This window comes from Ixodes scapularis, unplaced genomic scaffold (genome assembly GCF_016920785.2).
Source record: "Ixodes scapularis isolate PalLabHiFi unplaced genomic scaffold, ASM1692078v2 PGA_scaffold9__187_contigs__length_104089568, whole genome shotgun sequence".
Lineage (NCBI taxonomy): Eukaryota > Metazoa > Arthropoda > Arachnida > Ixodida > Ixodidae > Ixodes > Ixodes scapularis.
Genome location: NW_024609884.1, coordinates 70,937,659 through 70,958,717, shown reverse-complemented (window position 1 = coordinate 70,958,717; position 21,059 = coordinate 70,937,659). Strand labels below are relative to the sequence as shown.

Sequence of the window (21,059 nt, the reverse complement as noted above, 5' to 3'; positions counted from 1 at the left end):
TGACAGTTTGAGCGTCGCTCCGTGGAAAAGCGGAAGTTGCTATATACAAGTGTAATTTGCGTAGGATGTGAGGAAACCTTGCCACATGTTTTTTTGCTTTAGGCCCCTCCCCCCGAATTGAATGACCACCCAATTTTGATACGGCGCTACAGGAGCGTGCCCCCACCAACCCCTCCATCGAGAACGGAGAGGACAGACAGCTCAGTGTTTGCACCAGAAGTGTAAGTCTAATAAGATTGCGTAGTACGAGTCCTATGTTTGCTTTTTATTAATTGGGGGGGGGGGGGGGGGGGGGGGGGGGTTTCTTGAGGTTTTGGCATTTCTCCGTTCCTTTACGCCAGGGGTTTTTGAAATTTCTGATCTCAAACTTTTTCATGGAACACGTCTCGGTCTTGGTATTGTTACAGTGAAGCAGTGCAGAAGCCTACGAACCTTGAAAACAATACAATGCATGTTTGGCTCATGGTTATTATCGATGTGTCGCTCAGATTTGCTAAAATACTGCTTTAAATCGGAGAAACGCTTCGCTTAGGGCCGGGGACAGAAAGATTGAATCTCGGGGAGCTGTCAGGGTACTCTAGGAGGGCCCTTGGGTTCCTAGAAACCCATGCTTTATGCGCTGATATTGTTAGTTTTGGAGCTTCCTGACAAAAGAGGAGAAGTGGCAACAAACAAAAAGATGTAGCCAGGAAGCTACACCTATGCTTTATTTCTCGCTATGAAAATAATGTTAAATAAAACCATCAGTGCCTGCTTGTAAAACTGGCCACAACCACAGCCTCTTATATGGGGGAAAGCCTGCCAGTTCGGCGCCAGTACAATAGCTGGCCGCCGTAAAAGAGGGAGGAGAATGAGAGACAGCACACGCAGCGTTGAGAAAAGGGTGGCGGCGAACTGCGAAACCAAACGCTTTGCGACGACTCGGGACCCCGACGACTTTGATCACGGGCTCCGTCAAGGCAAGGTGTTTTGCAAAACTGTCGCTCTGGCGCTGTGCCCCTGCCGGCCTCACTCTTTCTCTCCCCCAGATTGGGCGGCCGGTTCTGGCACTGGCCACAAAGGCTTTCCCCCTATACAGGAGGCTGTGCTACAACCTCTTGCTGGCATAGGACACCACCACAACTTTCCCAGAAACTTCATCCTACGTGACCCTTGAAAGAAAAATGATGAGCTAGAAACCTTTGTACCCAGACAAACTCGGATGATTGCCCAGAATCGTTGGACATAAAACAAAAATTCATAAGGCTCACAAAAGTACCGTGCCGTATAAGTGGCGTTTTCTTTTTTCCTCATATTTCCGCCGGCACGTTTCATAGAACAGTGCGGCTGATAGAGATTTTTTCTATAAGTATAGTAGACCTTAACTGTGCTAGATGTAGGCTGTATCGACATTCACAGTAAAAAAATAACGACCCCCTTCCCCCGGGTGGCCTGCCCTTCTGGCGGTTCGGAAAGGTCTAAATTGTGGTGGCATTGGTCCATGGCCGCAGCACTGCACCAGTTAGACAGAGAAGTGTGACTTATAAAAGAACTTTCACTCAAACATTTTTGTGAAAACGGCTTGCGACTTGTGGACTGGGCAATACTGTGTATGCTGGTCAGGGAACATCTACAGCGCACGAGGTTAAAGAAGAAATGGAGGGCTACACAAGCCTTCTCTATGGTATTCGCTTGCCTTTGCACGAGCGTCCATATATTGTCGTTTTGCGCTTTTCACTGGTTTTCAAAAAAAGTCGGTATTTCTTTTTAGTGCTTGTTGATGAAATGCAAAACCCCATTTTAAATGTAATGCAATCTGTTTGCCAATTTGTTCTTTTTCTTTTTAGCTAATTACTAATCACTGCTGTTACTAACAACATTTAAAATGACACAAAGGTCTTCTTTCTGTTCTGTCTCCTGTGTGAGCTCCCTGCCTTTACCATTGTTTAAATGCTGTGGAAGTTACGAGCATCGATGTGTAGTTACGACACTAAAAAAAACAAAAAACAGTAAACCCATACTGGATTCGGGATAAGAAAGGTCCCTATATACTGAAAGGTAGCGCAAACCATTGTCTGAAATCGGGAAGAGAAATTCCTCCTTGCCCATGCCCTTTGCCTCTTAAAATTTATCTTTCCCCTCTCTTTAAAGGGCCCATGAAACGAAGTTTGGGTTGGGATAAATCATTTTAGATTGGGATTTTACTAATAGCACATCGTTCAGTGGGCCAAAAGAAAAAAGGTAGATGATCAAAAGCCTGACTTTTAGTGCGAAAATTTGAAAACACAGCGGACTATTTCGTACCTCCTCCCCTTCGTAAGCTCTCTGTCTTTTCACTGCGATACATCCGCAGTCCCAAAAGCGCGTCATCGGGTCCAAACGCACGTCACACGAAACCGAACCTCACTTAGTCCCTTCACCCCTAAGCTGACATTGTGGTGGAAGCTACGCGCTTGCCGGACCAATCAGCCGCCTCCCTTTACTCACCTGACCTCATTCTCTGCGCGTGGGTATGCACGAAGGAGCGTGATCATGTGGCAAGTCTGGCTGGCCCAACGAGCACGTAGCTTCCACAGCACTGTCAGATTCGGGGTGAACGAGTTGGGGAAAGCAACTTTTGTCTGAATTTTGAGCGACGGGCTAATCTTCTAGGGGGGCAATGGCTGTGTCTGGGTACACAAACAGATTCCGAGCAAAAGGGGCCTCCCCTCTTTTCGTCTTCTTGAACTGTTTGGTGGAATGCGCGATTTATGAGTTGAGGAGGAAAGCTAAACAGGAAAAAGTTGGAAAAGCGTTTCATGACCCCTTTAATTGGATTGGGCACGACACGTGACAGTAACTTTCTCATGATCCCGCGCGATTCGGCCGTCTGCTCTAAACTAGCTCCATTTTCGTGTGAGCCACTGGGGTGACTGTTGCTTACAACCTGGCCGTAGTTTTTTTTTTTAAATTTTTTATGTACCACAACTTTGGCGGCAACGCGATGCGATCTTGCTGCTCTGTAGATTGTATGAACAGCGTTACGAAAGGAAAGAAGCTTTTCATCGTCCCGACGCGAAAAGAAAATCTTAAGCAACAAAAACAATGGCTCCACCGGATCGGTCAGAAAAGTTTCGACTGCCTTCGAGGGAGAAGAGTGTATTTGATGGGTAGTTAAATGCATGAGGTGCTTAAATAGCAGACATCACATATTCCTTCTTGTGCACGTGCACAGTTGCAGGTGGCGTTTGATGTTTAAGAAATGTGTACGAAGTAAACCAAGCTGCTGGTTTGCCAAAGCGGTCGGTAATGCTAAAAATTACCGAAAAGTCTTGAGTTTGAGTGCATTGTGCTGTCTTTTATTTGCCTAACTGGAGTGATACCGAGCCTGCAAATATACTTCATTCCAGATACTATACTCCATCTCATGAATAGCGTGCAGCAGACGCAAAAAGCACAGGCGCAAGCGTGACTTTCCGATTTGCTTTCCTTTCACGAGCACTCACTAAAGGAAAGCAAATCTGGAAGCCACATGCTTATGCCTATGCCTATGCCTCTGCCTTTGCTGCACACAACTTCTGAGATAGAGTATAGAAAGTTTTAATAGAGTGTACGCTAAGGATTGCAGGTCTTGCGGGTGCGTGCTCAATCCATGCTCAAAGTGACGGCACAAACTCCTGCTAGCAACACAGTCCTTGCCTAGGATCCACTAAAACTGTGTATTTACATGCAGGAAGAGGTGCATTCTGTCATGTGCCTGCTCTGAGCACTTGCTGCAATAAATGGTTAAACACAATATGTTTTTGCAGTGCATGCCGATGTACTAAAATACTGGGGACTACATTGGAATTTTTTTTTAATTGTCTGCAATTGGTGGAATTGGGGAAGGCTTGTCTTTGTACCTTAGTGGCTCCAACTTTGCCCGCATAATTACATTTCCCAATCGAGACATCTTCCTGTGCTTTAGAACTCCAATAAAGGTGCACAAATGCTAGTTTCTTCATATTAAAAAACAAAATTGTCTTCATAATAATAATAAAAAAAGGTCTAATCTGCTGTATGCAATAGCAAACATGTACGGCCCGGTACGCATAGGTGCGCACCTATGCACGCCTTGTTGGCCTCGCATGAAAATGACGACGGGGGGCGTGGCGCGGAAGGAGGACAAGGAGGATCATCCTCAATGGAAAGGAGGAAAATGTGGGGAGAGGGGGACTTGCGCTACCTTTTAGTATATAGGGACCTTAGGAGCCAGTGCCTTGGTAGTATTGAGATAAGCACATTGGTAGTATATTCAGTTTGAATTGTGTGTCCCTGTACTTAGTCTCTATAAGGAGATGCCCCCTAACCTTGCAAAGCTGTAGACGACTGTTGTGGTATCAGGTACTGGTCATTTTGTGATATTGCCACGGTTGAGAATAACAACAACCCAGTGTTCTTAACACACTTAGTAATGCCACTAATCTTGAAAGCATTGGGAGGTTCCAAGAGTTTTGAGCCAAGGGATTGAGGGAGAGACTTACAAGGTAGAGTGACTGCAGTCATGATCTTGCATGAGAAATCAAGAAAATTTGTTGGGGAATCATGGAATCTGATGGTGGTGCTTTCCTCTGTCAATAACGCAGACAGTGAGCACTTTCTGATTTTGTCTGTACATTGTAGAGCCTGTCAAAGATGCATTATCATGTTCAAGCTAGTGCTGCTCTTGAGCCAAAATGATTATTATTATTAGCACCATTCACTTGATCCTCTAACATAATGGAAGATGGGGAAAGTGTGCTAGGGAACTTCAGTGCAGAGGACCTCTTGTTATTAAATGCAACTCGTGGCCAGTTAGTTCACGACAACTAAAAGTTTGAGTTTGGTACCTACCAATCCTAGTAGATATAACAAAACAGGATTATCTTTTTATTTGGCTGCCTATACTTTGTCATTGACTTTCTTCTGTTTGCTTTGTTTCTTTGTAGTAGTACCAGAAAAACGGCCTCTATATCCAGGTACACACCTAAACTTATTCACCTCTCTACTCTCTTTCCACTTTGATAAAAGCATGATGCATACTGCTTATTTTTTCTCTTATGCCAAGTCTGTTTCATATTGTCTTTAATGTCGTGTTTTGATTAATTGCTTTCTACTGACTTCTCTAATATTTCAATGAGCCCTTTGTGTACTTGAGGTATACAGAATGCTGCAGTCTTCTATTTCGAGTAACAAAACGACCCTCTCTGGCTACTCTCAGCCACAGAACATCCACTGTGTTTTTTTTCTTTCCCACCTCTTACCGACGGAAGGATGCAGGGGTCCGACATCATCATTGTCCTTCTTTCATGGTTTTCTTACAGTCTTCCCACCGTGCCAGGAAAGACCCCAACCACCCCAACATCCCGTGCGCTTGTGTCTTCGGTATTTGTAAAGCAAAACTCTGTCACCTCGCCTCACAAGACGCACAGCAAGAAAAGTCGTGACAGCACAGGACTCACCCTGCGACGCAACTCGGCAGCCTCGCTAAGTTCCCAACACGAGGAGAAGTCTCAGTCACAATGGTACGACCTGCCCTTGAACACGGACAAAGCGGAGGCACCAATCATCGAGCTTAATGAGCAGGTAAATAATTTCTTTCGTGTTTTTGGACCGAAAACTGCAATGCAGGAGACGTTCGGGTCGAGGCTCGGAGAGTGTTTCACAGGTACTACTTCTCTTTGCTTCTTTGCCAGTTGACTCCTCACCGACCTCTGAGGTCCGAGGCCGAAAAGAGGCACAGCAGGCCGTCCAGTGGTCAGTTCAAACTCCCTCCGTCAACCCCTCCTTCTCAAGGTGAGAGAAAGTTTTCTATCACAAACACTTTATTATATGTGTATATATTAATAGCGACACTCGTTGGATAGGGAGTGGATGCTAATACATGTGTTCGCTCTGTTACTAGAACAAAGCAGTCTAACCTCCTGCAACATTTTTTTTTTTATGTACATTTAGCTAAAGGCTAAATTATTGTGAGGATCTTCTTGCTTACTTAATTTGTCTGACATAGCAAGGAGACCTTTGTTCTCATAGCAGCCACAAGTAGTGCATGGCTGCTTTAGTAATGTATTTTTAATGCGAAAGAATTAACTGTCCCATGGAGCGAGCTGACGTCATCACTTTGAAGCACGAAAACAGCACCTAGTTTCTTCGATCCCAAAGGAGGGAAGTAAAGCTGACGGATTTCGCCGAGTCCAAGGTCAGCGTGCCGAGGGGAGCATGCGCGCTGACCGGCGACGAAAAGTATGCAGCAGACGAAAAAGGGAGCAGACGAGTGGCTTGCATGCTTTCGCATTCACAACTCATAAGAAGTGCTTAGGTGTACCTCGAGCCTTTTTTTTATCAGACTAGTAGTCAAATATTGGCACAACATTTTAGTGAAGTACGTGGGGAAGTAGCAAGCTTATACAGTGATGTCTCGTTAATATGGACACCCCCGTTCCCGTAGAAAATCGTCCAGAATGCAAGTTTTCCACAATAGTGAGACAAAAATGCATGAATTTTCCCAGTTTGTCCCCAAAAGTGGTGTCCATATAGCGGGGTATCCATGTTAACGGGGTCGATATTAACGAGACATGACTCTAGTAGAAATAAAGCTATGAAACCAAAGTTTTGATAATTTTTTCCCTACTAGATAACACATAGGGGGTAACAGATGCATGGTGCGATTTAGACTAAAAACAGAATGTTTCCAACTCAAATGCATGTTGCAAGCGAAATAGGCTAGCTATACATTCCTTTTCACATGCTTAGTCGTCTTCTAAAAGTGTATTAACAATGTATTGATTTTGACCTTGTCCCGTTTCTTCCTACTTGTCCTTGTTTTTTACTCTATTTGTATTTAATTTTCTCAATGAACTAGCCCATCTGATTACTCTGGGCAAGAAAACACTTTATTGCATTGTATCAAAACTGAGCACACAATGCAAATCCCTGCCTATGGGACCGTTCGGATGGGCGAGGGCAGTGATTTCCCTACACACCCCCCCTTGTTTTTCTGAAGGCACCCCCTTAATTCGCAATGACTCCTCTATTCTCAATTCCCCCCCCCCCCCCCCCTGACCTTGCCCCCCCCCTCCCCCTCCCCCGTGAGCCCCTAAAAATTTACACTCCCCCTAATTCCAATTCGTGGGGAAACCCATGGGCCAGGGGGTGTGTTGAAGTAACAGCAATGGCGCTGCGCTGTGGTGGAAATTTTCCCAAAATGCAGTGTTCGCTTATCCCGTCGCGCTGCCAGTTGCAATGGCAAGTATCGCGTTGCAATATTGTTGCGGCTTTCTGTCTGCTGAATAATGGTGATTATTTTTTTAGGGAGGCGAACCTCTGCAAAGAAACTATGCTTGAGTGCCAGGTCTCCGGGGTGGATGAGATTATCCAACCATTAGAGCATTTGTCGACAGCGAAGTATGTCTTGCAAGTGCAAAACGACAGCTATAACATCCGCCTCAAGATAAATGCTGTTTTTCTTTATGGTTTCGCTCGCTTCTGGAAGTCTGAGCTAGTTGGGCAAAGATGAGGATGCTATATTGTTCAAATTGTCTTCTCGTGCACAGCTGCGCTGTCGTACACACTGTTCAAACTCATGCAAGTGCTCTTAGAAAGTAGGAGTTAACCACTGCTGGAAGCATACCGCGGCTGTTTTAATTAATGCGAATGAAGTCAATGACGAGGTATGCACTGCCAGACTGCAACACTAGGTCAAGTTATAATAAAAACAAGCGGGACGCAAAGACTGCCACCGCTCATCTGTTCCCAGGTATTTTGAGCGGGTCGGATAACAAAACAAAAAATCTTTTACTACACGCTGCGACCCCTTGTTTGCGCTCATGTACCACTGCCGTCAAAGCGGTAGAATCATAATTCACGCACGTGCATCAGTAACCCACTCATACTTTTATAAGTAAAAAGAGTGATCACCGACGGACCTACATTTGCACCAGTACTGTCATCTTATTTTTTTTTACTTTTTTTGTGACTCCAGAATGATAATATTGAACACAGTTGCGGCTCACCGCAAATAAGATTTTTTGCAGGATTTTTTGTTTTGTGTTTGCTGTTTAGGCGCAGCTATACTTGATATATCCATAACTCCTGCACCAGGAAAGGATCATCAATATTACTTCTCTCTCTCTGCGAAAAATGTAATCAATTTTAAACTTCAACCATAAATTTTCAGTTATTTACGTTTGTTACGTGTCCTAACCTGGTCTTATTTATGTTTCTTTTCTTTTATACATCTAACATTGCCAACATGCTCTAATTAGTCGACCCAGAGCCGTAAATTGGGAGAGTTTGGCCAGTTTATGATCTCGCCGCTGTAATGACCCCCTTCCGTTTGAGCCAGTCAGCCTGTAGCGCAGAATGAGAGGTGCGAGCGCATGTGCGTGAACTCCCAGCTGCTCCCAGCTGTGCAGGGAGCGCCGCCATTTTCATTCATTCGTGCGGTGGAATGCATGGTATCGACATACAAATTTTGCTTCTTTCCTTTTACTTCGCTGGCTCTGGTAAGAAAATGATAGTGTTATTCCTTGGTAACGAATGAAGTTTTCTCCACGTTTGACCGCAAACTTTTATTCAGGCGAAAAAGAAGTCGGCCCGTGGCAGATGACGCGTAGCCTCAACAGTGCTTTGCGCCAAAAGTGTGTTGCGTCAAAATGGCGGTCGTTTCCTCTTTGCTCCCTCCTTCGGTGCTCTCCCCCCTTTCTTTCACTTTTCTCCTCTCCAGCGCCTTTGTTGCCACGCCTACTGGCCTACGGCTCTGGGTCGACCCAGGAATGTTCTTGAGCCAAATTTTTTGGGTTCCTTGGAAAACAATTATGCCTGATACTCACAAACTACATATTCTTTTAATAGTATATATAAAAACTAGAGTACAGCCACCAGTGCCAATTTCTTTTCAACTCTGCAATCAAGTCAGTGTGCAATGTGGGCCACGATTATCTGCCTCATTTCACCTCTTATGTCTTTGCCTGCTTACCTGCTTTCCCTTGTAAGTATTGGGGTACAAAATAGGCTAGTAAGTTAAGTGAGCTTGGTTTTTAGTTGTTTAAAGTTGTTTAAAAAATGGTAACTGCATATTTGGGTTTCTTTTGTCAACGGCCACGGGGAACTATTGTAGCTATTATGTTAGGGACTTGTCATAGAACATCGGCTGTGGATTGCAGGCCCAGCAGGCACGAGCTCGGTCCGCCCTCAAAGTGACGGCACAAGTTCCCTCAAGCAACGCACAACTCTTGCATGCTCTTGCGTGCGATTTACATAAAGTCCCTATTAACTTGACTAGTAAGTGTAGTTGCACTACTGACTCATCAACAAGATAGGAAACAATAATTAACCCTGGCCTTCCCATGGCTGGCGATTCATGCTTCTGGCGATCTTCCTTGCATCCACTTCGAAGGAAACTGATAGAACTTTTCGGGAGACACATATTTACCTTTCTGTTTAATATGATGCTATGGCATTTGACTACAGAACTATACCTAGAGCCCTGCCCTTTTGCCTTCGGTGCATTACTTTACGAAGCGCAAGGCCAGTACAACAAGCGCACCAGCCTCCCGCATCGTCTGCTTTGCGTACGCCTAACTAGTATGGGCACGCCTCACCAGGGGGAAGAGTGGCACTGCATATGCATGACGGAACTTCAGCCGCACATCCCTAAGCCAAACATTGGAGAGGAGGTAGGGTGCAGATGTGAGGAGACATTTATCTCGGAGTATGGTCCTTGTGTGAAAGTGGGGCACGGAGAAATTATTTTTATGTCTTGAAGATTCTAGATTCCATTTGGAACTGTCTGGGCACAGCCATAACAATGTTTAGTGCATCTTAAAGCCTGACCCACATTTGTAGTTGGACTTAGCCAGACTAGGCTACATTTGAGTGGGTTTTGATCATTCTCTGGGCATGTGTGTGTTTTGTGCCTTTTTGCTTTTACACATTGATCAGACTCCCATTTTTGCCCCGTATGCTCCTTTCAGTTGCCCCTAGTCTTTTTTTGAGTATGGACACTGAAATATTTCCCTGGCATACATACGATTGAGGTTGCTTGATCAGAGTTCAATTTGGCTTTAGTGACTCCAATGGCATTGCGCAACTAACTCTTGGTCCCAACCTCTCGGTCGTAAGAGAATTGACGTAGGTAACCTCTATTCCAACAGCGGTGACGCCAAGCCTGGCCACGGCCATGACATTCCCGCTGTTTCCGGCCAGTTCGAGCACGACACGGTCATCTCCTGATGGTCCAGATGGAGAGGTAGACCGTCCCCCACCCTTGCCACAGAAGCAGGCGTATGCTGACTACACCAACATCACCGACGACGTGCCAACTTTGGCGATGCGCAAGCCCTCGCTCAGCATTCCATCAGGAGCAAAGAGCCGGGTGGGTAGTCCTTCCTTGAGAGAGCACCCAATAGGCAACCACATGGCTTGTGAGCTTTAACACTCAAGCCTGGAAAGTATCTTTCTGCAAGGTACCACAACCCCCAAAGTTAAAAACCTTGAGGGTTGTTGTGGGGGAAGGAAAAGGGGGGGGGGGGGGGGGAGAGGAGGAGGAGGAGGAGGAGGAGGAGGAGGAGGAGGAGGAGGAGGAGGAGGGGAGAGGAGCACAGCAAAGAGGAGAACTTTTAGAAACTAAATTAGTTTTTAGTTTACACAGTAGCACAGTAAAATCAGCACCAGGGTACAGACAAATACAGAGTTCAGCTTCACAGGAAGTTCAAGTGTCCCGCTGCCAATACTGCTTACATTTAGGCACATTTTGCTGAAGACTCAAGTTTCCCAAGCAAAACTTTGTCCTGTAAGACTGCTGTAAAACTGAATGCTTAAAGGGACACTTAAGTCCAAAAAACGCTTTCTTGAAAGTGCCTAGGTGGGACGCGATGTCACAAAAAAAAAAAAAACTTTTCCCTGAAAAATAAATTCCAAATTTTTAGTTCAATATTTATGTTGCGAAATGCAATTTGGGTGGAGGTTCACTCTTCCTAAGTCCCACTATAGGCCCCTCCCGTTAGTACTGGATTGGCTTGGCTGCTTGGCCGAACACCCTACGCAAGTGTAACATCTCCATAAAATTTGCTAAATAAAATAAAGGGTGCCAAAGAAGTGACCTCCAGCAAGTTTGGCTGAAGTCGAATGCCAGGCACCACTTCATGAACCTGTGTACTAGACGTCTGACCAGGAGTTAGACATCAGTAGGGCATACGAGTTTATCAGCTGATAAAGCCCGTTTGCTCTACTGATGTCTAGCTCCTGCTTCGCTCAGTTGATAGTGCTCCATTGGAAATGGAGAAGTCCCTGGTTCGATACCAGGACCAGTAGGTTTTTTCAGTCATGCACCAGTCACCTAGCTGTGTTTGGAGATTCGTGTTTGTCCTTTGTCCGCCTTGCTCCCCTTCTCCAGGGATTATTTTCGTCATTCTTGTCCAGCTCGCTTGCACCTTTGCATTAATTGCATTATCATCATAACCTTAAAATACAGGCCGTTCACGCTTGTTGTTGTTAGACTGGTGGCAGCTGACAAAACCCGTTTGCTGTACTGACGTCGAACACCTGGTTAGCTCAGTTGCTCCATTGGAAATGGAGAGGTCCCAGGTTTGATACCAGGACCAGGCGAATTTTTTTGGTCGTGCACGAGTCACCTAGCTGTGTTGGGAGATTAGTGTTTGTCCTTTGTACCTCTTGTTCCCTTTCTCCAGGGATTATTTTCATCATGTTTGTTATTGTTTGACATCAAAGTGGAAGTGGTGGTCTCATGATAATTTTGTGAACTGTATAATGACTTTACATAGGTCATTTGCATCTTAAGCATGAAAATATATCCAAGAGATGACTGTAACAGCACATAGCGACAGTTTTACAACCAACATTTTACATGCCAATCATCTCTGCAGCCAATGAGAGCTGAGAAGCTGTGCTAAGAAAACTAAGCACCTTTTGCTAATGGGTGAGGCTAGAGCGGGACTACTTGTACTTAAATTGCGTCTCTCAACGTAAATATTGCACTAAAAATGTGTTTTTTATGGAAAATTTCTTGTGACTTTGCTTGTGTTCTATCTACTAATAGGCAATGAAACAATTTTTTTTTCTTTTTTCTCACTTTATTGTGTTTTTAAGTAAGTTCAAGCACACAAGTAGTATGGCTTGCAATATTGAATGGTATTACAAAACCAGTGGTTCTCAAATGGGCGTCCGCAGACCCTTTGGGGTCTTTGAGGGCCTTCTAAGGGTCCGCGAAGACCTTGGCCGTCAGTTGCGGAACGAGATAATGATCTAATCATCCACGTTTTGCCACTGCTGGCTTTGTGCCTGCTTCACAAAGGGTAACTTTGGCGCACCCCTGAGTTTCCCACGAGCTTCAAGTTGTTCTAAAAAGAGCTGATTTAGCAGTTTTCGATGACTCTGTCTAAGTTTCTAATTAGAACCGTGTTTATTTCACTAATGAAAAAGTTAATTAACGAATTTCAATTAATTAGCCGACTCATCGCAAAGATTAGCCACCGACATAATGTCCCCCTGGCCGTATAACTCACCTGCACAAACCACATAAGTGCATCTTTTGCAGATTTTTTGTAACAAATCTATTTGAATTAAAAAAAATCACCCGGTATGTATAACTTTGATTTACATGTAACGGTCCAGTGTTACAGTTGAGTGTGGCGGTCGAGCATGAGTTTTTATGGAAAACCAGTGTTAAAAAGGAAAAACAATAATCAAAATAAGATGATGTATATAAAGACAATAAGGATGAGACCTCTATTCAATAACACAGAAAAACAGACTGCAAGGATGGAGATTGTGCGCTGTGTGTAACTTGCATTGATTTTGCAGCCTCAGCCTCCCCTGCCAGTCAAAGAGGGCAGCAAGGAGGGAACACCTGTTCTGCCAAAGAAGCCAGAACGGCCGCCCACCAACAGAAATTTGAGTTTCCCTGTGGAAGGCACTAAAAAGATGCCACGTACAGCGTCGGACGCAACAGAGTGCTGATGGGATGCAGACGCATATTTTGGTTAGAATTACTGCGCACCTGCAAATCAAGTCAATGCTATGTGTCCATTACCATGTGCTTTTGTACATAAGCATGCCTTAACTTTTTTTTTTCTTGGCAGAAAGGTCAAATGTGCTGCAATTCACCCTTTTCGAATGCAAGAGGTAAAGATGTAGCAACATCCTAAGAACTTGACCAGTAGCTTGTTAACACTAGGGTTCTGCGTTTTCGCTTAAGTTTGATAACATCTGAAACAAACTCTCCGGTAAAATTATTGTGGATTCGGATTTATCAGAAAAACTCCAATTTAGAGATTGCCAATTGTAAACACCTGACTGTTTTTTTTTCACCTTTCATTGGAGCCCTAAGACATCTCTTGAGATTTTCTTTTTTGATTTCCCCTCTTGTTCGTAAGTGCTTTCAAAAGCATGTCTGTTGAACCCTTATCACAAAAGTGGATAACCTCCCTACGACAATAGTCGAACGCGTCTGACCTTTGCAAACGCTCTTCCTCTTGAACAAGTTTCTTCTGTAGATGTTCACTGGCCTTTTTCCTGCCTCCTTTTGTTGAATGTTGAACCTGTATGCATGTTCACCTGCTTCATCTGTGTCGACAACAAGGATTTGAGATTCAGTTAGAGTTTCTGGTACAATGGTAGTTTAGCTCCATGTTGCAGTACAAGAAACTTTACTGGCAAAGACCTTGTCTCTTTGGCTGAATGTGCCAATTGGCAAATTTAAATAAATGTGTGCCTCTTTCTGACAAATTCATTAAGACAAGACGATACAAGCTAAGCTTTTATTGTGTTTATAAACATTCTGTTTTAATACGTTTGCTGACTGACATTCTCTACCGAGGCCAATGACACTAAATATAAAAAAAAGGAAAAACTAAAGTTTGTAGACTTTAGATAAAAGCTCCCTACTAAAACTAAGAATTTGAGATAGAAAATAAACTCCAAAAAACACCCTCCGAATTTCCTTCAAAATAAACACCGAAAACGCAGAACCACACTTATCATTCCTTCGAGCTTTTCAATGTGTGCTTGCTTTTGCAGATGTTTAGGGACTTTCGGAAAGTTGCCACATGGAGGCTGCCATTTTTTAATGTAAGAGTTGGAATACTTCATTTTAATTATGGAGTGGCGAACCTATGCTAGACATCTTGCCATGCAGATATGGTTTGATCTCGACGTGTGCTATTATTCAAAGGATGCCATTTCTTGCCATATGGTATTAAGAGAAAGCCATGCTTTACTGGTTTATCTGTGCATAGATGTAAACAGGAGTACTAACTCATTGCAGGAAATTGGTTTTCTTGCTCAAATGACACGTGTCAATACCTTGTAAGATACAATGTTATATTTCAAGTTTCGAGAATGTGTTGATTGTTCTCTCTAATGTGAAACAACAATGAAAACTCCTTGTTCGATGTGTCATCTTGACATTCTTGCTATGCTCAAATGCTTTCAGCTACCAGTGTGCAATATTTGGCAAGTAGAACACTTGGTTGATGTACATATTCCTCCAAGCACAAATATGTAAATATGGAAGGTGTGGTGCATAAAGGAACACACAGTACAATAAACAAACAACTGCGCCGTGGAAGCATTGTATTAAAACTCCTGTACTATTGTTTTCCCTTTTAGAGGTGCAGTAAAATTATGTGGCATATGCAGTACCACTGCTGAACAAACAGGTGTAACCTGCTTTCTAGTGGAATTTGGTGCTTTCAACAGACCTGTTCAAAAGTTCAATATACAGGGTGTTTTTCGAGACGCAGGCCAAATCTCTCCTGCAAAAGGTTATCGCACAGAAAAAAGGTTGATGTCCTATTGGTTTCTGCCAAAGGGCCTATTTAGAAAAATTAATAATGTTTGGTGTAATTAGGTTCTGAATTACTTTTGAGTAATTAACTTTTTAATTCCTGATTTCAAGCTACAGTTTTAATTACACCTTCTGGGCATCGTCGAAAACCACAAAATCGGCGATCAGCACGCGAAGAAACACTCGATCTGGACATGTTTTGGAATTTGTTTACTATCGCTGCATCACTCCGAAGGTGGTTCTGCTCCGCCCTGGCCATAACGCGCAACTAAGGTGTGCCACCATGCACTATTCACATGGTGGAGATGAACCCCAGAATCGAAGCATAATCTGGTATTGTCACTTGAAGAGCACAACATTTCATTTCATCGGCTCGCGCCACACTTGCTTCTCAGTTACGAGGGGCGAGGCGGACAGGTAGCAGGACCGCCGGTGCAAAGACGCGCTGACAGGAAACCTAAACCTAAAACTTTGTCCAAAGTGAGCGTTTTTTCGAAACGCTGTAAAAGGCTGTGCCTGCCTTGCTCTTGCCATTTTTCAGATTTTGTAAATTTACTAATTAAAAAGTTATTAGTTTTCCTAATCAGGCCCTTTGTTTTTCTTTGTGATGCATACTTTTCACAGGAGCAATTTGGCCCATGTTTCAAGAAACACCTTGTATATTTTTTTATGTTGTTACTACAGCTTTTGCTGGATTTTTTTTTTTTTTTTTTGTGGTTGGAGCTCTTGTTTCAGATTGTTTTTTTGCTTTGTTGCCACTTTTCAAATCAAAGTTGTAAACGGAAATGACAGACATTTTCTGTATGTCTTGCATGCTGTTCTGATCTTATATTCTTAATATGCTGGAGGATTATTGATCCCATAATTATGGCAACGTAAGGCACTGAACATATGTTACAGCAGTAGTCTGCTTGGTGCTATTATGGGCACCATGCTACCCAAGTGAAGCTTTGCGGCTGAGACCTTAACTTCAGTGCTCGTGAACTGTACTACATTGTTTCCCAAACATCCAATGCACCTCTCTCCCAAAAGAAAATGGAGTGGTTGTATGCACACATTTTCATGGCTCATTCATTTATTGTTGCTTGCAGTTCTGTTTTTCCATGATGTAGTGGTACTTTTTATTTTTATACTTCTATACAGAATGGTGGTAAAAAAACTAACAAGTGTCATATTGCACATTTAATGTGCATGCTGTTATATAGCCCATTTTAATTGAGAAGAAATGTGTATTGCTTGTATTTAAAAGATGGTAGCATGTAGAAACTATTGTTTTCAAACATTGTTTTGTATTTGGCTACTTGTTCTGCTTCAGTATGTAGTGTCACATGAGCAATGACAGTCAGTAGTATGTAAGCCAACAAACATTACCTTTCGATTGGAGGAGTTGCTTGTCGTACTTTTGTGTTAACTTTGGCGGAAAATTTGCAAAAGATATCTGTTCTGCAATTGTGACCCAAAAGTGTAGGCAGGTAAATTAACTGCCTAGTTGAATGAACAATGTGTGTGTACATTAGTAGGTATGCTTCTATTATTGACGTTGGCATTCACTGAAAATGCTGTTACACCTTGCTTGGTCACACAGAACCAGCTGGTAAGTAGTGTTGCTTGCATATGCAAAAGATAGCAGCTCATCTGATCAGCAGTATTCTTTATTCCGTCATACCATTTCCAGCGAGTTTTAATTTCATCAACAATGTGTATACTACTTTATACAGCAGTTATTGCAAAAACATTTCCTGTTACACTTCATGACGCTACAGATGTAATCTAGTCTATACAAATAAACTGTACGGTAACAAATGCTTATCTTTATAATTGATCAAGAGAGGTACAATCAGTTTACAACTATAGAAGCAAGGAGGAGGATTGGGGGGGGGGGGGGGGGGGTTACGTGTAAAACCAACGAAGGGCATCTGGTACTGAAGCAAGGACATAACGACTTTTCGGCTATATGAAGCTCAAAATGAGCCCTAAGCACCAGTTTACAGGGAATCATTTTTCCTGTTCTTAAACTTTGTGAAAATTCTATCCTTGCTTTCTTCTCAGCTCCCCCAGCAGTTCCTTAGCAATGAGTCTTTGAAAAAGACTTTCTCAAAGGTGCATAGAGAAACCTACAGAATTGGGATTAGCACTTACTGACTACCCCGTTGCTGGTGCTGGCAAGGAGGGCACAACAGCGAGACTGTTTGGAAGTTCGAAAGGAGGAAAAGCTGAACACCAACGGCCACCAAAAACCTTTCCAAAGGGAAGGAAGGGCTGGAAAGTTGGTGGGTAGTGGGGAAGGACGTGTAGACAAGCAGTGGAGAGAAATCCGACAGGCTTTCGCCCCGGAAACCAAAGGCAGCAAGTACCGTAAAATGCCAGAGGAGCAGCCACCCTGCTTCCACTGAAAAATGGGCTAATTTAGACATGGGCGCTTGTCTGGTCAAATCGGGTGATTAATGTACAATTTGCAGAATTCCCAAGTATGGAAAATGTTAATAGTGGGCACTTGAAAAAAGTGGGTGCTTCTGCGGTATTTTACGGTAACTACAAGTCTTTGCCCTAATTTCCACCAAATTGCCAAAAATAATTTTTGTCATTACTACGTCGGCTGGGGTGCAAGCTGCTTCCCGTATACACATGGGAGCTTCATTTGCATCATGTACACAATTATGAAGTGGAAAGATATCTTCTATACACGTTTGCAAGTCCGGTCTCAGGGCGCCGCCATCTTCCTCAGTGGGGTGCGCTCTCGTGAGCAACCATAATCCGATTACGACGCCTTAGCAAGGCTTCGTAATCGGATTATGACTGGTCCAAGCGCACCCCAGACAGGCAAGATGGCAGCGCCCTGAAGCCGGACTTGCAAACGTGTATAAAAAGTGATTCTTACCAAAAAAATTTCACAAAAAGTTGAAAAAAAAAAAGTTACATCATTTTAATGCCTTGCCATTCAGTCTGGGCTCCACTTTAAAGGCTTGTTCACACACTTGCGACCTCTTGGAACCGAGCGCCTTGGAACCTCTTAATATCGTATGACGAGAGGACACACTCGCGCCATCTATTGGGTCTTGGTGGTCTGGCATATTTTCTATTTCTCGTGCATTATCCTCCTTATCTTGCCTCGAAAAACTTTTATCAACGTTATAAACGAGCGTTTCTCGTAGCTATTACACACATCTGACCTCGGAAATCCCGCAAAACCTTCGCTCTTGTGAAATGCAGTTCCAGGGTCACCACATAGGTGGCGTCAGCATGCCAGTGTGTTTTCTCATCTTAAAAAATTTTAAGAGGTTTCAACACGTCTCGTCTCTCTCGGTCGTACTTGGTTGCAAGTCTGTAAACGGGCCTTAACCATGCAAGCTAACTACTCTTAAGCATACCAGATGCAGCGTAAAGGTCTCTTGAGTAGGTAACCTTAAAGAGCTCGTCGGAGCCAGGCACAAGCTTCGCCTGCACACCGCAGTACTTGAGTAAAAGAGCAAGGCATTCTGTGCCACAATCAAAGTCTTCCTCAGTACAGCTTTCATAGGCTTCTAGCAGCAGAGGGTACCGGAATGCTTGGGGTGTTTCGCTTGCTGCATACTTAGACCGGTCCAGTGACTCTTGGAGAAATCCTTTGCTGGTCATTTTGACGACTGTGGACACAAGAGGCACCACTGGTCCCGCTCCACCGTGAAGCTTCGCTTCGTGTACCACCTGCTCCAGAACCTGTTGCACAAAATGGTGAGTTTCAGTTGTGTGTTGGGTTACACAACATTTTCTTATGGGCTCCTCAATGCTCTGCTTGTTAATTTAATAATTTGCCAAGGGGTCTTACCCAGAGGCTTGGGCTACATGAATTGACAGCAGAGAACATGGTCTCGATGCAAAACGTAAGTAGATTTTTGCTAAGCTCATGTAGCGTTACACCTTGGGCATATTTGCGCATAAAGAGAAAGTAATTTCCAGTGCGTTTGAACAGTCCCAGGGGTTGTATTTGTGTTACCTTTGCTGGGACCAGCGGCCGAACTGCGTCGTGGATAACCACGATGTCTGGCGGATGTTGCTTCATGTGCACAATACCGTTGTATATCGACCGATGCCTCGTTGTTCCACCCACTACAAGTTTCACCTTCGGATATAAATTGTTGGCTCTCAATTTACAGTCCATTGCGGAGAGCTGATCCGGGGCGCACACGATAACGACATCGGAGATCCAGTTGTACGCAAGGAATGCTTCGATTGTATGAAACACAAGTGGTTTTCCCTGCACTTCACAAAACTGTTTTGGGGTCGCAATATTCATTCTTTCGCCGGTTCCAGCTGCCGGCAGCACAACACTTACAACAGTTTCCATGCTTCGCAAATGGAAGAAAGAGGGGAAAAAAAAAAAAGAAGCGCGCTGCACTTTGTTTGTTTTGATAGAGAAACCGGAGAAATGCCGAACCAGGCACTGGACGAACACTACCTGGCCTGTTGTATAAAGAGTAGCGGTTTCACGAACACGTCACTTCAAGGACTTGAAGCGTTTCGATGCCTGAGTGCAGAAGAGTGCCGAGTGTGCGCTGATCACTGATCACCGTGCCAAGTCGTTGGATCTTCAACAACGCTACAAAACCACAACCATAGCTACCACTGGCCACAACCAACACATCGCCATTCAAATGCCCATTGGATGGGTGGATGGATGCTAAACGGCTTTGCGGCTTTGCCAGCTTTGCTCTGCGGCTTTGCTACGGCTCTGATGCTAACTGTACTCTTTAAAACGGGCGGTAGCTTGCGTCACCTAGCCTCGAAACAAAGCGGATAGATATTTTGAAAAGGAAGTTGCTCCCCTCTTTTTCACCTTTCTTACCCCCTCGCACTGTCTGTCTTATGTTTGCTTCCCCTCTGCATTTTTTTAACTATCACCAGGCGGTGTGGAATATCGCCAAAATAGCGTTTAAAAAACCAAACAATTTTTTTTTTTTTTTTTTGCGAGGGAAAAGAAGTTTAGAGATCCCCGACCTTTTTGCGAACCTGAGGTTCGAAGACCGAACCAAGGGTCGAAAGGGTCGCAAAGTTTCGATTCGTCGAACTTACTAGATAAAAAATTCAACGATTTTTGAACTTCCAATTTTTCGCGCTATGACATTCGACACTTTCGAACTTATTACGCTAATAAATTCGACGATTTCCGAACTTTCGAACCTCCTCCCTACCGAAAAAACGTTCAGCTTTTCCACTCTCGTGAAGAAGAAAGACCAGCTGTACTCGATACACTGCAACACTGTAACACTGCCGCAACGCGCACGCGCCCGATTCTTCGTCGTCGTCTGTTTTTCGCGCTGTTTTTTTTTTTTTCCAGCGCGCCCAGCTATCCATCCTTCTATAGACCCTTTCCGAAATTCAGTCTGGCCACTTTGATCACTATCATCATCTGTGGAACGGCATCTGTGCCATATCAATGGATAGTGACTGATAAAGGAAGACGTTGAAGATGCTCCTAAGCGGATGATGCAAGGCCTGTACATTCGGGGGGGTCACTACGACGCGACGTAGGAATGGAACACAAGAGCTACGTAAGCGTTCATTTCTAATAACTCAGATTCAATCAATCTGTGGGCGGCACACAAGTGACAATCGGCTTTAAAGCACTTTGGTGTATGTAATTTTCTCGAGGCATCTGAGTGGGTTGGAGCTTTGTTCTGAATGCAGGTTCTTGGTCACCATCGAACTGTAAGTGATCGAGAAAGAACTCACACTGAACAATTCCTCGCTAGCCGTTGACTTGCGAAAGCAACGGTGCCGATACAAGTTCATTTCCGCCATTGATATGGCAAAATCTAAACTGCTTTACGAACCACCAGATGGCACTGAATTTCGGAAAGGGTCTATTATAGCTGGAAAGGTTGCCGCCATCTACGAGCGACGGCGGAAACCATACTGGTTGTGTGCTTGCCGCCGTCGCTTATAGATGGCGGTAGCTGTCCAAGTAGGTTTGTGTCGACATACACGGACACGATCCTGGGGAACTTAGCCCTTAACAGCTCCGCTGTAAAAAACAGTTTTAAACTGGATTATGGAACCGGAAAATCTAACTGGATTTCTTGCTCTGCAAACTGAATTTCAGGTTTCCAGCGAGAAATCCAGTTAGATTTTCCTGTTCCCTAATCCAGTTTAAACTGTTTTTTTTTCTTCTGTTATTTCGGTAGGGCTGGCTGAGTTAAAATTTCGACGATCTTCGAACTTCTGAACTAAAGTTCGACAAAGTTTGGAACCAAGTTCACCCTTTATAGGTTTGAGGCAACAAAGATAAATAGGTAACACA

At 43.9% G+C, this 21,059-nt stretch overlaps 2 protein-coding genes across 2 annotated transcripts in view; one reads left to right on the top strand and one right to left on the bottom strand.

Annotated features, from left to right (window-relative positions):
- LOC8026636 (dedicator of cytokinesis protein 1) overlaps positions 1-16,591 on the top strand; it is a 92,124-nt gene extending 75,533 nt beyond the window's left edge. The window contains exons 38-43 of the mRNA XM_029981265.3: positions 103-221; positions 4,926-4,955; positions 5,301-5,562; positions 5,673-5,772; positions 10,131-10,351; positions 12,799-16,591. Coding sequence (XP_029837125.1) covers positions 103-221; positions 4,926-4,955; positions 5,301-5,562; positions 5,673-5,772; positions 10,131-10,351; positions 12,799-12,954 — 888 coding nt within the window. The 3' untranslated portion in view covers positions 12,955-16,591. The remainder of the gene's footprint in view (positions 1-102; positions 222-4,925; positions 4,956-5,300; positions 5,563-5,672; positions 5,773-10,130; positions 10,352-12,798) is intronic.
- Positions 16,592-17,683: 1,092 nt separating this feature from the next.
- LOC115320962 (D-ribitol-5-phosphate cytidylyltransferase) lies at positions 17,684-19,468 on the bottom strand. The gene is made up of 2 exons (XM_029981209.3): positions 18,756-19,468; positions 17,684-18,478 (listed from the first exon to the last, which is right to left on the bottom strand). The coding sequence occupies exons 1-2, from the start codon at positions 19,104-19,106 to the stop codon at positions 18,131-18,133; spliced, it is 699 nt and encodes a 232-aa protein (XP_029837069.2). The 5' UTR covers positions 19,107-19,468; the 3' UTR covers positions 17,684-18,130.
- Positions 19,469-21,059: the final 1,591 nt, after the last annotated feature.